Here is a 15,033-nt window from a genome sequence, read left to right as displayed (position 1 = left end):
ACACATGGAATATTTTAGGATTTTAATATACCAGCTGCCTCCTCACCTGTGTCATCTTATCCACAGATACTGGAATGCCATCTATAGTCAGGGGGGGCAGGTCAGAGTTGATGTCTTGCTGCACAGGCGCATGCTCTGCTAATGCAGTTTCCAAGTCCTCCAGGATCATACTCTTATACTTGCGTACCTAAGGGAATACAGAGGTGGTAAACAGATGACAGCAGCTCTCCTCTTCTCAGCGCTTAGCTACATGGCTGCCCCAGGGTTTAAAGACACCTCTGGTAACACAGCTGTCAGCTAAAAATATATATTATTCTGTGTCTCTGATGGTAGAATAGGCAAGAAATAATGATGAAACTTTAAGTAATACCATTCTACATTATAGCTGCAAGATGAAGAGAGTTATAAAGAAAAATAATTGTGAAAAAAAAAAGAAGATTTTTAAGCGTTTTCACTTTACAATCCATTTTTTAATATAATTCTACGTACAATTAGAAAATGACAGAGAAACCAGTGGTAGTGCGGTCAGTGCTTGTTCCCACTGGTCATCCAAATGAGGGACTTATTTTCTGGTCCAGTTTTTTCTAGTTTGTACTCTGTCCTTTGACATTTGGTGTGGAGCGTAGCATATATTTGGTAAATAATGCCCTTTTTAGAGTCACTACTTGATAGTGGGTTGGCAATTGAGGACTGCCAAAGCTGCATGGTATGAGTGCATGATTGTGTATGGATAGCATGTCTCAATATTGAAAGAACCTCTGGCGTGGTATGTCAAATTCAGTGCATAATTGCTCAGATGTCTTAAAGCAGACCTTCACCCACCCAAGGATTCCGGGCAATTTCAAAAAGAAATTTTAATTGAAAGTTCGCCCCGCCTCTCCATGCACATCACTCGCCGTAGGCGCATGATGCGCACACTGCCCGCGGTGCCTTCTGGGATATGTACATCACATATCCCAAGAGGCATAGGCTTTCATTGAAGAACAGAAGGAGGGGAAGGGCCTTTCAGGGCATCATTGAGAGGCCCACCCACTGAACGCGGAAGAGCCGGCAAACCTCTTGACGACGCCAGATAGAACATGGCAGCGTTGGACGGAGCTGTGGCTGGGCATGAGATGATCTCAGCAGGTCCACGCTGAATCCACTAGATGTACGAGTATCTGAATTGTGCGGATACCACCATCAGGTAAGTTGGGAGGGAAAAAAAAAAATGGGGAGGGAGGTCGGAGTTCCTCTTTAACAAGACCATTATCATACAGTTGAGAGACATACTTACCCCTTTGACATCTAGATTCTAGGAGAGCCAAGAGGGGGTATTTTGTAGTATACCTGGTATTCGATAATAAGTCTTCCTTGTCCCATCCCAGTAAATGCTGGAGCTGTGAGGCCAAGAAGTAGGACCTGGAGTGGGGGACAGCTAAACCTCTGGCGCCTATGACTGACACCAGTATGGATAATTTAATTCCGGGTTGCTTTTTTTTTCCTCTAGATCAAAAAATTGAGTCAATCTTTTTATACCGATTTGATGTTATCCGAATAAGAGTTGTGGACACTACACCTTGATTGATCCTTCACGTAAAAGACATCACAGACAGTGCAAGTTGATGCGTTTCACGCTGGTACTAGTGCTTACCAATAACCTCACACCAGGTTGGTTAGAAGTAAACGCTAGTCATAGCATGAAACACGTCAAATTTTACTGTACCCCATGCGGTCTGTGATGCTTTTTGCATGAAGGATCAATAAAGGTGAACTGTTGCAGTGAAATCTGGATTTCTTTTGATTGTGTATCATCAGAAGAGCCATGCTAGCACCTTCACTTAAACCCTGACTAAGCGGTGGATGGCTAATGTGTTCACCTGGAGCAGCTTTCTCTTTAGAGGAGGAACCAGGCAACAGAGAGAAATGATACTTCACACTGGTGCGACATACGCTCCGACTGTGGGAGCATACGTCGCATGACATGTAAAAATCAATGGTTCCCTATGAGAGCCGTCTTAACTGGTCCGACACAAGTCGGTCCGATTTTAGAAAAGGTTCCTGCACTACTTTGGTCTGATTTTGGTCTGTTCTCAGCCCATTCAATATCACTGAAGACGGATCCTCGCCCTAAGCATCCGACTTGTGATACCCGACATGGCGGTTACAGCAGCAGGAAAAAGGAACTTATGTCACAATGGAATTGTTTTGATTAGTCAAATGACAAGTTGGACTATCTCAAAGTTGGAGCAAAATTGTATCCTGTTCATTCAAGTCGGATGAAAGTAGGACCAAAGTAGGATGACAGTCCTACAACAGTCGTGTTGTACCAGTGTAAACCCGGCCTTAGTGCTTTGGAGAGACACAAGTACACTGTATAGCAGGATGTGCTTTTTTTTTTTTTTTTTTTTTTTAATTTCATGTCTAAGGGTTTACATCCACTTTAAGAGTCACATTAGGCTGGGTTCACACTGATACGGCACAACTGTTGTACGACTATCATCCTACTTTGCCCCGATACATCTGTCCTACATCGGTCCTACCTCCATCTGACTTGAAAGAACAAGATAAGATTTTGCTCCTACTTTAAGATAGTACAACTTGTCATTTGACCAATCAAAACAATCCCAGAGTCATTTGACCAATCAAAACAATCCCAGAGTGACAAATTCCTTTGACTGCTGTTGTAATCACCATGTCACAAGACGGATGGTTAGGACAAGGATCCTACTTTGATCCGACTTCATCGATATTCAATGGGTTGAAGTAGGACCAAAGTGCAGGGAGCATTTTCAAAGTCGGAACGACTTGTGTTGGACCAGTTAAGATGGCTCTCATAGGGAATCATTGATTTTCACACGTCATGTGACATGAGCTCCCAACGTCGGTGCGTTTGTCGTACCAGTGTGAACCCAGCCTAAGGCCCCTTTCACACTAACACGACTTCAAAGTCGCGCAATTTTGCAGTGATTTTGCGGACGCAATTTTGACGTGATTTCAGGTAATGCCTGTGTAACTCACATCAAAGTCAGACCAAAGTAGTGCAGGGACTACTTTGAACTCCCAAGTCATAGGAAAAGTCGTACAAGTGTGAAAGGGGCCTAATCCTGCACGTCCCTGGATATATGCCAATTCCGAGATATTTAAAAGTTTGTACCGTACGGATTTGGAGAGCATCCCTCAATAAGGAGTCCTGTAAAGAATCTATGGGTAATAAAACTGACTTAATCTCACACTTTGGAAAATATTTGGCCAATTAATACAGTCCAAATATGTTCCAAAGTGTGAGATTAACTGCTAATAATGAGCATTGTGCATCACCAAGAAACAGGAGGGCATCGTCGGTATAAAGTGCCACCTTCTCCTCTCTTGTCCCAACCCCCCGTCTGATGCTCACTATGTCTCAATTTGCCTTTTAAAAAAAAATATGTTACAGGCAACAAAGACCTATTCCTTAAACCACCTAAGAGCCAGGATTGTTAACCATCTTAGGCCCCTTTCACACTTATACGACTTGTCCCACGATTTTGTACTGCAAAATCGCATGACAAGTCATTCTCCATGATTTTCAATGACTACCATTCATATTGGTACAACTGTAAGTCGTGCCGACTTCAAAGTAGTCCCTGCACTACTTTGGTCCAACTTCCATGCGAGTTGATGTCCATAGACCTCAATGTTAAACCCTCAAGTAGCATGCAAATCGTACCTGAATAATATAGACACGATTTCAGTACAACTTTGTAGGCACAAGCTGTAAGCACAAGCTGAGGGTCAAAGCATTTGTAAACCCCAACCCTGTAAAGTCGTACAAAGTAGTACTGATCCCAAATCACCGCAAAATCAAGGTAAAATGTGGCAGCGAAATTGCGTGACTGAAGTCGGGGAAAAAACATTTTCGTGAATTAAAAAAAACGAAACAGTAAAGTTAGCCCAATTTTTTTTGTATAATGTGAAAGATGATGTTACGCCGAGTAAATAAAAACCCAACTTGTCACGCTTTAAAATTGCACACACTTGTGGAATGGCGCCAAACTTTGGTACTTAAAAATCTCCATAGGCGACGCTTTAACATTTTTTACAGGTTACATGTTGAGTTACAGAGGAGGTCCAGGGCTAGAATTGTTGCTCTCGCTCTAACGCGGCAATACCTCACATGTGTGGTTTGAACGGCGTTAACATATGTGGGCGGGACTTACCTGTGCATTCGCTTCTGTGGGCGAGCACACAGGGGCGCTTTAACCACTTCCGGACCGCCCACCGTCGTTATACGTCCGTACTTTGAAGAGGGATATTGTTGCTATTGCTGCAGCTAGCTGCCATAACCCCAGTATCCTCTTCTTTAGTAGGCGGTCCGGTTTCAGATAAAAGTGGTCTCTGCGGCAGATTCGCAGCGAGATCACTTTTATCGGCGGCAGGAGAGGGCCCCCGCCGCTTACCGGAGCTGTCGGCAGCGGCAGAGGCGATTGAATGCTCACCCATGCTGGGCATAGAGACGAGTGAGGGGAAGATGGTCCCCACCCACATTTTACCAAGGCACCCCTGAAGGAACTTCAAGGCATCCCAGGTTGCCTGGAAACTCTGGTTGAAAAAGGCTGCCCTAGAGCAAGCATGTAGGCAGTGAAGTCTTAAACGTCAATTACTCAATAGTAGGAAGACAACCTCAATGCATGCAAATTTGAAAACCAATGGTAATGGTAGCTCACATATTTTTAACCTTACAAAATACAAAACAAATCTTTTGGAGCAGGAAAAAAGTGCTTGTTGTCAAATTTCCATGACTCTGTCCTGTTGCCATGGTAACAGATTAAATGACTTACAGAGACACCCATTCTAAGGCTTCAAAGAGAACTAAAAAGAATAATAAACTGACGAGCGGGACAACCTTGTGGACCATACCTCTGCCTTTCAACCCTTTTTCTTCTTTCTCTTTCCTTTTCTCCACCTTACGATTAAAGCTCATTATCAGAATTTATTTGACCTATATACACTCTACCTGTAAACAATATATATAGTAGGTATAAATCATTTAAATACCTACAAAAGTAACTAAGGAAATGATATATATCTTTAATTTAGGTTTACGTGAACCCAAGGTTTAATATTTGAAATTTCATGATATTTACCTATATAATCCCTACTGTAAAACAATGAGCTTACTTTATAGATCCTTGTAAACTTACTTTATGTATCTTTATAATATTGTATACTCAATAAAACTTCTTTTGACAAGGAAAAAAGTGCTTGTGCTTACACTGGAAATAAAATGTTATAACTGCAAATTCAAAAGAACAAATTACAGGTCATGCAACTTTTTTTTTTTTTATAAATAATACCCAATTAGACAACACTGGTAAAATTGGTAAAAAAACTCACAACATTCTCCAGGGGAGCCGCTCCAAACACTTTAAAGACTGGATTGGGTTTGGAAGGAGAAATGCACAAGACAATGGCTTGCTGCCCTACTCTGGTAGTATACTCATCCAACGTTGCCCTCAGTTTCCTGCCAACAAAACCAAAGCATGAGAAAAGTCCAACAGGATGCTGCAACACAGAAGAAAAAGTACTTGATGGAACTTATATGCATAAAGAATTATTACTAGCAAAAGTGTGCCTGCTCCAGAATGGGCAAGGTGGGTGATATTGAAAACAATGTTAAGAAGAAGTGTCTTTGTAGGCAGTATATGCAAGGAGGAAAATAGAGGGCATGATGGTGGGTAGTGCATGCCAGAGGGAAGTGCAGGGTGTGAAGGAGGACAGTTTTTGCAGGAGAACAGTGGGAAGGGTATGATGGCAGTGCATGCAGGAGAGAAGTATATGACAGAAGGCAGCGTATGCAGGACAGAAGTGCAGAAAGTATCACAATCAGGGTCATCTTTAATATTGATTGGACCTTGGGCAAACATTTTCTTGGCCCCTACTGCTCTAGGGTGATGAACCTAGGATCCATGCATTTTCGCTCTCCACCTGCCTGCACACCATGGACTGGGGTGGGGAGGGGACCCATCAATTGACAGAAAACTCCTAAGGATCCTAGAACTCCTGGGATCAGTGGCAGTGCTGGGGAGAGGGGAGGGTGTGATCAATGGCAATGCTGATTTTTTTTTTTTTTTTTTACTGACTACCAATATAAAGGAGTTTTAACACTGGGCCACCAATGTAATAGGGGTTTACACTGACCACTAATGTAATAGAAGCATTCACAGCAATCACCAATGTAAGGAGGGGGACCTTCACACTGGCCAGTAGTGTTAATAAAAGGATTGTACACCAAGTCCCAATGATTGGGAAGATTTACAATGACCACCAATGTAAAGGGGATTTACACTGACCACTAATGTAATAGGAGCATTCACAGTAACCAATGTAACGAGGGATTTACACTAACCACTAATGTAAGGGGGGGACTTTTGCACTGGCCACTAGTGTAAATGAAAGGATTCTACACCAAGCCCCCAATGTAATAAGATGATTTACACTAAATTGAAATTGAGGCGATCTGAATACTTTATGAATGCACCATATAAACAAAATGTTTTACCTTTTATTTCTATTTTAAAATGAATGGGTTGTTTTACAAGGTGAAAGTTCACATATACTTTAAGTAGCAATTTTTGCTATTTTTTTTTCTTGAATTCCTTCTTCATTGATTTCAATCAAGGTTCTTTCTACACCGTTGCGGAGCTGCTCTCTATAAATCTGCCTTTCCCAACCCTAACTTTGGAGCACTGTACCAGACCCCTCTGGACTGGATGTGCAGGACTAACTTGAAATGTGACCTTCAGACAGCGGGCTCTGGAGAGTGAAACTTTCTGGACATTAGTGTAGCAGTAAAAGTTATCCGTGGAGCGCTTTCAAGATCCAGACACATAGCATTTAAAACTTGACCGTTTCTCAGAAGATTCTGTTTCTGAATAATAGGATTTTTATAACAGTTTACCTGTAAAATCCTTTTCTTGGAGTACATCACGGGACACAGAGCATGATAGTAATCACTATGTGGGTATATAGGTACCTTCAGGTGATGGACACTGGCATACCCAATACAGGAAGTTCACTCCCTATATAACCCCTCCTCCTACCAGGAGTACCTCAGTTTTTGTAGCAAAGCAATATACCTAAACCCCAGAAAGAGGGGAGGGACCTCTGTGTCCCATGATGTACTCCAAGAAAAGGTAAGCCGTTATAAAAATCCTATTTTCTTTATCGTACATCACGGGACACAGAGAACCATAGTAATCACTATGTGGGACATCCTATAGGAATGCTATTTGAGGAGAGGGAGACGCAGACTTGAGGACCTATACTGCTGCCTGCAGCACATTGCGCCCAAAGGTGATATCCTCATGCCTTCTTACATCCACCTGATAAAACTTGGTGAATGTATACACTGAAGACCAAGTTGCGGACTTACAGATCTGAGCCATGGAGGCCTGGTGACGCACTGCCCAAGAAGCACTAACCGCCCTGGTAGAGTGCGCTTTGACTTGAAAAGGTGGAATCTTACCCCTTAAATCATAAGCCTGAATTATAACTTGCCGAATCCACTTAGCAACCTTCTGGCAGTATAAATAAGACATCAGTCTTCTGGAACTGAGCAGTCGTCTTTAAATAGACCTTGACCGCACTCACCACATCAAGACAATGTAGTGACTTCTTTTCCCTGGAACATGGATTTGGAAAAAAACGATGGCAGGACAATATCTTGGTTCAGGTGAAAACCTGACACCACTTTTGGCAGAAAACCTGGATGAGGGCGCAACACCACTCTGTCCTCGTGAATAATCAAATATGGCTCTTTACAAGAAAGAGTAGCCAATTCCGAAACCCTCCTTGCTGAGGATATAGCAACCAAGAACATTAACTTCCTTGTCAGAAGGACTAAGGGAATATGCTGTATTGGTTCAAATGGCTGTTTTTGTAACACTGTCAAAACTAAGTTCAAGTCCCAAGGGTTCAAAGGTGATCTAACTGGCGGATTAAGCCGCATCACCCCTTGCATAAAACCCCGACTAAAGAATGTGAAGCAAGCGGTCTTTGAAATAAGACCGATAAAGGTGAGACTTGGCCCTTAATAGTACTCAAGGCCAACTTCATCTCTACCCTTAATTGTAGAAAGGCAAGAATTCTGTATATGATATACTTCCGAGGGTGCCAGCCCTTGGATTTACACCAGGAAACATAAGCCCTCCAGACTCTATAGTAATAGGATTTTTTAAAAACAGCTTACCTGTAAAATCCTTTTCTAGGGAATACATTACGGGACACAGAGACTTTGATAATTACTTAGTGGGTTAGATAGTCACCATCAGGTGATTGGCACTGGCAACCCTAATTACAAGGAGAGTTCCTCCCCTATATAAACCCTCCCATATGGAGAGTACCTCAGTTTTGTAGCAAAGCAATAAGTATCCCAATGTATAATCCTGAAGAGGGGCGGGAGCTCTGCGTCCCGTGATGTATTCCCAAGAAAAGGATTTTACAGGTAAGCGGTTTTTTAAAAATCCTATTTTCTTTACATCACGGGACACAGAGCCTTTGGTTAATTACTTAGTGGGATGTCCCAGAGCAATGTCCAAATTTGAGGGGAGGGAGACACAGATCAGAAAAACATAGTCCGCCAACGGACAAGAGGACTTATACTGCTGCCTGCAGTACACTGCGCACGAAAGCGCCATCCTCATTGACCTCTTACATCCACCTGATAGAATCTAGTGAATGTATGGACTGAAGACCAAGTTGCAGCCTTGCAGATCTGAGCCATGGAGGCCTGGTGATGCACTGCCCATGAAGCACTAACTGCTCTAGTTGAGTGCGCTTTAACCTGAAAAGGGGGAATCTTCTTCTTTACACCATAAGCCTGAACAATAAACTGTCAAATCCATCTAGAGATAGTGGATTTTGACGCTGCCTGGCCCTTTTGGGGCCTTCTGGCAGAAAGAATAGACAATCAGTCTTTCGTATCTGAGTCCACATGCTGATTCAAATGGAATCCTGAAACCACTTTAGGCAAAAAAGTCAGGTGAGGACGCAACACAACTCTGTCTTTGTGAATAATCAAATATGGCTCCGATACCCTTCTAGCCGAGGCTATGGCTACCAGAAAAAACAATTTCTTAGTCAAAAGAACTAAAGAAGCCTGGTGCAATGGTTCAAAAGGTTGTTCCTGTAAAACAGACAAAACCAAATTAAAATCCCATGGGCACACAGGAGGCTTAACCAGCGGATTCAAGTGCCCCCTGAATAAAGGCCCGGATCAGGGAATGAGAGGCAAGCAGTCTTTGAAAGAATATCGACAAGGCCAAGATCTGGCCCTTGATAGTGCTCAAGGCCGGCTTCATTTCTACACCTAATTGAAGAAAGGCAAGAATCCTGCTAATGGCATACTTTCTAGGATGCCACCCTCTGGATTCACACCATGAAACATATGCCTTCCAGATTCTGTAGTAGATGAGCCTGGAGGCTGGCTTCCTAGCATTAACTAGAGTGGACAGGACTGGCCCCAAGAGGCCACGACCCTTCAGAATGTGGGTCTCAACCGCCAAACCATCAAATTCAGACTTTGTAAGGCAGGATGGAATACTGGACCCTGTGAGAGTAGATCTGGGCACAGCGGAAGAACCCAAGGTCTTCCTTCTGCCATTTTTCCAATCTCCGCATACCAAGGTCACCTGGGCCAAGCTGGGGCCACCAGAATTATCGGCTTTCCTTCCCTTTTGACCCTCTGAAGGAATCGTGGGAGAAGCGGAACTGGAGGGAACGCATAGATAAGAGAATACTAATCCCATGGAATCGATAAGGCATCTGACCCTTGTGCTAGCGGATCCTTTGTTCTTAACACAAAGCTGTCCAGATTTTGTTGAACCTGGGAGCCAACGGGTCTACATCCAGGGTACCCCATTTTTGACATATGGCCTGAAATATGTTGGGGTGTGGAGACCATTCTCCTGGAGACAGCTTCTGGCGGCTTAGGAAATCCGCCTGCCAATTTTCTACCTCTGGAATGAAGGCCGCAGACAGGCAAGGAACATGCCTCTCTGCCCAAGAAAAAATGTGATTCACCTCTTTTTGGGTATCCCAACTCCTGGTGCCCCCTTGGTGATTCATATAGGCCACTGCCGTAGCATTGTCGGACTGTATCCAGACAGGACAACCCTGCAACCTGTAAGTCAAGACCCTGAGGGCTAGACGAACTGCCCGAATCTCCTGAATGTTGATGGGCAAGAGCCTTTCGGCTCTGGACCATCTTCCCTGGGTGGAGGCTTCTTCCAGAACCACTCCCCAGCCTATTAGGCTGGCATCTGTGGTTACGACTTTGCAAGTAACTAGAACAAAGGATTTTCCTTTCAGTAGATACTTGGTCAGCAACCACCAATTGAGGCTCTGGCGTACCCATGGTGATAGGCACATTGGAAGATCCAAGGCTTGAACTCTTTTGTTCCAGGCAGAGGATGCTGTTCTGTAAAGGCCTCAAGTGAAACTGGGCGTAAGGAACAGCCTCGAAGGAGGCCACCATTTTCCCTAAAAGTCTCATACATAGTCGAATGGAGGGATTTTTCCTTGCTAAGACCACTCGGACCAAATCCTTTATGGCTTTGGCTTTTGACCCGGGTAAAAATACCCTGCTTTGGACTGTGTCTATGACAATGCCCAAATATTCCAGCCTTTTTAGGGGCTGTAAGGAAGATTTTTCTAGATTGCGGACTCAGCCTAGGTACTCCAAGTACTCTACTGTGCTGAGCACATTGTGGTCTAAGCATGCTACAGACCGGTCTACGAGTAGCAAACCGCCCAGATAAGCTGTCACTGTTATGCCCCGAGCTCTTAGTTTTGCCAGGGGCGGGGCTAGAATTTTCGTGAACACTTGAGGTGCGGTAGCAAGACCGAAAGGTAGGGCCTCAACTTGGAAGTGGCGCTGACCCACCGCAAACCTTAGAAATCTTTGGTGAGCGGAAAATATTGGCACATGTAAATAGGCATCTTTGATGCCTATTGATGCCAGGAATTCTCCCCCCTGAAGGGTGGAAACTACTGAGCGGATTGACTCCATGCGGAGAGAACGAATGTCAAGAAACTGATTCAGGTCTTTTAGATCTAGAATAGGTCTGACATCCCCGTTCGGTTTTGGAACTGTAAAGCGGTTTGAGTAGAACCCTGAGCCTTGCTCTTCTGGGGTCACTTCTATAATTACCCCTTGGGATAATAGACGTTCCAAGGCCAGAAACAAGGTCCTCCCTTTTTCTGGATCTTTGGAGACTCTTGACCTTAGGAAACGAGATGGCGGAAGCTCCCGCAACTCCAGCTTGTAGCCTAGAGACACCATGGAGGCTACCCATCTGTCCTGAATCTCTTTCCGTCAGGAGCCTGTAAACTGCAGCAGCCTTCCCCCCACTCGGCCAAGCGGGGGCGCCTCTTAATAAGGATGCTTTGGGGTTCTGTTTACCAGATCTTGGACCCTAAGACTTCTTTTGCCCTTGGGTTTGGCCTTGGACCTTTCCCCAGTATTGGACTGGGGAGGGCGTCGCCACTGCCTGGAGGTCGAGGCTCCAGGGGTTGGGGAAAGAGAACGTCTAAATGAGGGACATTTACTCTTCTTTTTTACCGGTAACAACGTGGTTTTACCCCCGGTAATCTTCTGGATAGATTTGTCCAGATCGTCCCCAAACAGGCGTTCCCCATAAAAGGGGAACCCAGTCAAATATCTTTTGTATGAAGTTTCAGCTGCCCAATGCTTAAGCCAAAGGGACCTACGCATGTGTACCAGCAGGAGAGTAAGGCGTGATGCTTGCTGAACAGAATGCATAATGGCATCAACTGCAAAACATAAGGCCTTAGGAAGGTCTGCATAAACCTCGATCTCCTCAGTGGAAAGGGGGTTAAGCACCTGCTTCATTTGTTCCTTGAGGAACTGGCACATGCCAATTGCTGCGACCGCAGGCTGGACCACAGGGCCAGCCATAGAAAAGGAGGCTTTTAATAAAGTTTCCAGCTTTTTATCAGTCGGATCTTTGAACCCCTGAACATTGTCCACAGGACAGGTCAGGCTTTTATTCACACAAGAAATAGCCGAATAAATTGCTGGCACCCCCCATTCCTTGGTGAACTTTTCCTCCACTTGATAAAGCATGGAAAACCTTTTAGGAGGAGAAAATAGTTTAACTGGGTGACCCCAGTCATCATACGGCAATTTCTCCAGCAAGGGATGAATTGGGAAGGCATACGCAGCCTGTGGGGATTTCCAGGATCCCAAAGGAGGAAACAGAGGAAATGGCAGCCTCAGCATAGGGCAATCTGTATGTGGTACGCACCAACTCAGTATAGTATTGCACCTGTACTTTGAGGGCCTGGGAGGCAGAAGAGAGCTTCTCCTCTTCCCCCGAATCGTCCGACTGCTCCTGATCCCCATCCACAGATAGGGATATTTCATCATTATCAGAATGCTCATCTGATAGGGAACCTAGAGCAGAGGGAGGGGATTTACCCCTTTTTCTGCTACTCTTTAAGGAAGCTGTGATAAAAGTAGTAATCCTTCCTTCTAAACCATCCAATGCAGCCTTCATAGTGTCTTCAGTGACATATACAGGGACTGTAACATTGGGAGAGGCTGCAAAGCCTGACAGAGGCACAGACTCATCCTGTGAGGCTGCCTCCAGTCTTTCGGGGGGGGGGGGATGGGTGGTTTCCTGCAGGCAGGTTCAGAACCCCTAGATCCAGGCAGTGATTTCTTAATGCCTCTTCTACCTCCCTATGAAGCCCTCGTACGGGTAGACATAGTCCTAAGCTGCAAAGCAGAGGTACTAGAAAAAATGCAATCACTGTTGTGCCTTAGTCTTACCTCAGTCTGCACAACCTGATGCCGAGTAGGTGTCTTAGATATGCCTGGATCCGAAACCACTGAGATGCTTACTGCCCACAGCTGTGTGTCCCATCGCTTACAGGGGCTGCGGCGTACTAGGCTTTAAACATAGCCGCTTTGCGCCTGCGCACTGGTGCGCCATAACCACACCCCCCACCTTCCCCGCCGAAACCACTGTAAAAGCGCGCTCCCTGCGCGCGTGTAGGATCGTTGTGGCGGCGGCCGTGGGTGAAGGGGGAGAAAGGAGACCATCCGAGGACTGCGCAGGACCCCTGGATGTGTGGGATCTCCCCCTTTCCGTTTATGTGGCAGAGCCTGCAGCGGAGGAGGTGAGTGGCTCACAGGAATCCGATCAGCAGAAGTTCCATTTCTGGGTGGAACTCCGCTTTGAATGTAAGAATCTTATTTACAAGTATAGCTTGATTAGGTTACTTTTGTATAGCATCAGGGGTACTTTACAGTTGAATTTAACTACAGAGCCATTGTACTCAGAGCTAGAAAGACTCAAATAATAATCTTTCTTTATTCCGGTGGTTATTCGCTAGTTTGCAAACAGCTACTCACCGAAGAAGTCTTGTTTGCTGTCTTTTACGTATTGAAGGGTTGGACTCGAAGATATGAGGCCTCTTGCGCTTTTTTCCTGTGGCTACAGCCGCTGCAGCAGCCATTCCCACAGGCCCTACAAATACATAAAATACAAAATTACCACAGAGTACAATTATAACAGAAAAAAAAACTGTAAAATCCAATAACAGAAAGGTTCCAAACCATAAGGGCTAAGATGTAGGGGAAACATTTAGCTTTAAAGGGAGCCTGTATTGAGAACATACATAGGTTGCCACTGCTAAACATGGCTTTTGAAAACACTAGTGATATTGCTGTTATATTAATGCAAAGGATGATTTCCTGTGTCCCCTCCCACCCTTGCACGTCTAATGAAGCGTGACCTCTTGCAGGCAGCATTGGACTCCTTGCCCACCCCCGGATGGCTGACCATCATGAGAACATCCTGGTGTAATGTCTTTGTATTTTTTGCTCTGGCTACTCAACACTTCTTTTAATTAAGGTAGGATCTCTTGATATTCTGAATACCTGTATATACAGGACTGTCCCCTCCTAAATGATGATGATATTATTAATATTATGTGTTGATATGTTATAGATGTCTGTATCCCCCTGAAGTAGATTGAAACACAAAACTATGATCGAAACACGTTAGTGTATTTCTCAACAAGAGCATTGACAGACATACTGCCTGTGTATTGTTCTTTGCATTTGTTATTCTGGACATCCATTATGTAAATTTTTATGTACACCAGAGCTCTTGCTGTCCCCTTTTTCATTTGTTCCTCCCCCTTTTTTGATATTGCTGCTTTTACTGATGATTTTTTATACCCGTTGAAAAATAAAATATATTTTCATACACAAGTAGTATATTTATTACTTGCAAGCTGCGTACAAGCCCTTGGGTGTCTTCTGTTCTTTTTTTCATATATGTTATTGGGCTAGCAGCACTCTGTCCACAACTAGGGGAGGTGGATCCCATTTTTTTGTTTAACATATTGTTTTAGTAAGAATTCACTGTCATGACGTCTAGATAATTTAAGTAAGAAGGTCCGGTCACAGTCATGCGGACCACAAAATGGCGTAGATTAAGGAGTTCACATTTGGGTGCAATAGGCAGGGCTAACTGGTTAAAACAGCAAATGTGATGCTGGAGGATACTTGCTCCTGAAGACATCCTTTACTGATGACAAAACATGTTGGGCGGGAACTTCCTGTATCATCATATCCACTCTGTGGATCGCACACTTTTTGATCCAGTAGCTCTTCCTGATACAGGAAATCAATATGTATACTTATGTATGTGCAATAGCTTTTATTCCTTTTATTCAATAAATGCTACTTCACTATTGCAAGCTCTCACTGTCATTGGCATTGATCGTTTTACCTCATATGTAGTACATGTGAAGCAATGCCAAAACAGATCCCTGGCTGTTATTGACCCTTGATTTGATCACTTAACAAAAAAAGGGAGTCAATAGTGTCTGATGAGGGTGGGAGAAGTTGGGGGGACCTTGGGAAGAATACAAGCACTGAGCACTTTAATAATAATGCATAGAAGAGAAGTGCAATACAGTAATGTGAGATTGTTTTTTATATTTTGTTTGGTTTGCACATTGAGTCTAACTGGGGGC

The 15,033-nt window shown here is 44.1% G+C and overlaps 1 protein-coding gene across 5 annotated transcripts in view; it reads right to left on the bottom strand.

Annotated features, from left to right (window-relative positions):
- Window positions 1-15,033, bottom strand: part of NRF1 (nuclear respiratory factor 1) — a 123,606-nt gene that overhangs the window by 62,060 nt on the left and 46,513 nt on the right. For all 5 annotated transcript variants that reach the window (XM_073619355.1, XM_073619351.1, XM_073619356.1 and 2 more), the window contains exons 3-5: window positions 13,400-13,514; window positions 5,356-5,482; window positions 47-187 (exon numbers count right to left, since the gene is read on the bottom strand). In XM_073619355.1, coding sequence (XP_073475456.1) covers window positions 47-187; window positions 5,356-5,482; window positions 13,400-13,514 — 383 coding nt within the window. The remainder of the gene's footprint in view (window positions 1-46; window positions 188-5,355; window positions 5,483-13,399; window positions 13,515-15,033) is intronic.

The sequence above is a fragment of the Aquarana catesbeiana genome, linkage group LG03, assembly GCF_042186555.1.
Source record: "Aquarana catesbeiana isolate 2022-GZ linkage group LG03, ASM4218655v1, whole genome shotgun sequence".
NCBI lineage: Eukaryota > Metazoa > Chordata > Amphibia > Anura > Ranidae > Aquarana > Aquarana catesbeiana.
This window is presented reverse-complemented; position numbering and strand designations above follow the sequence as displayed.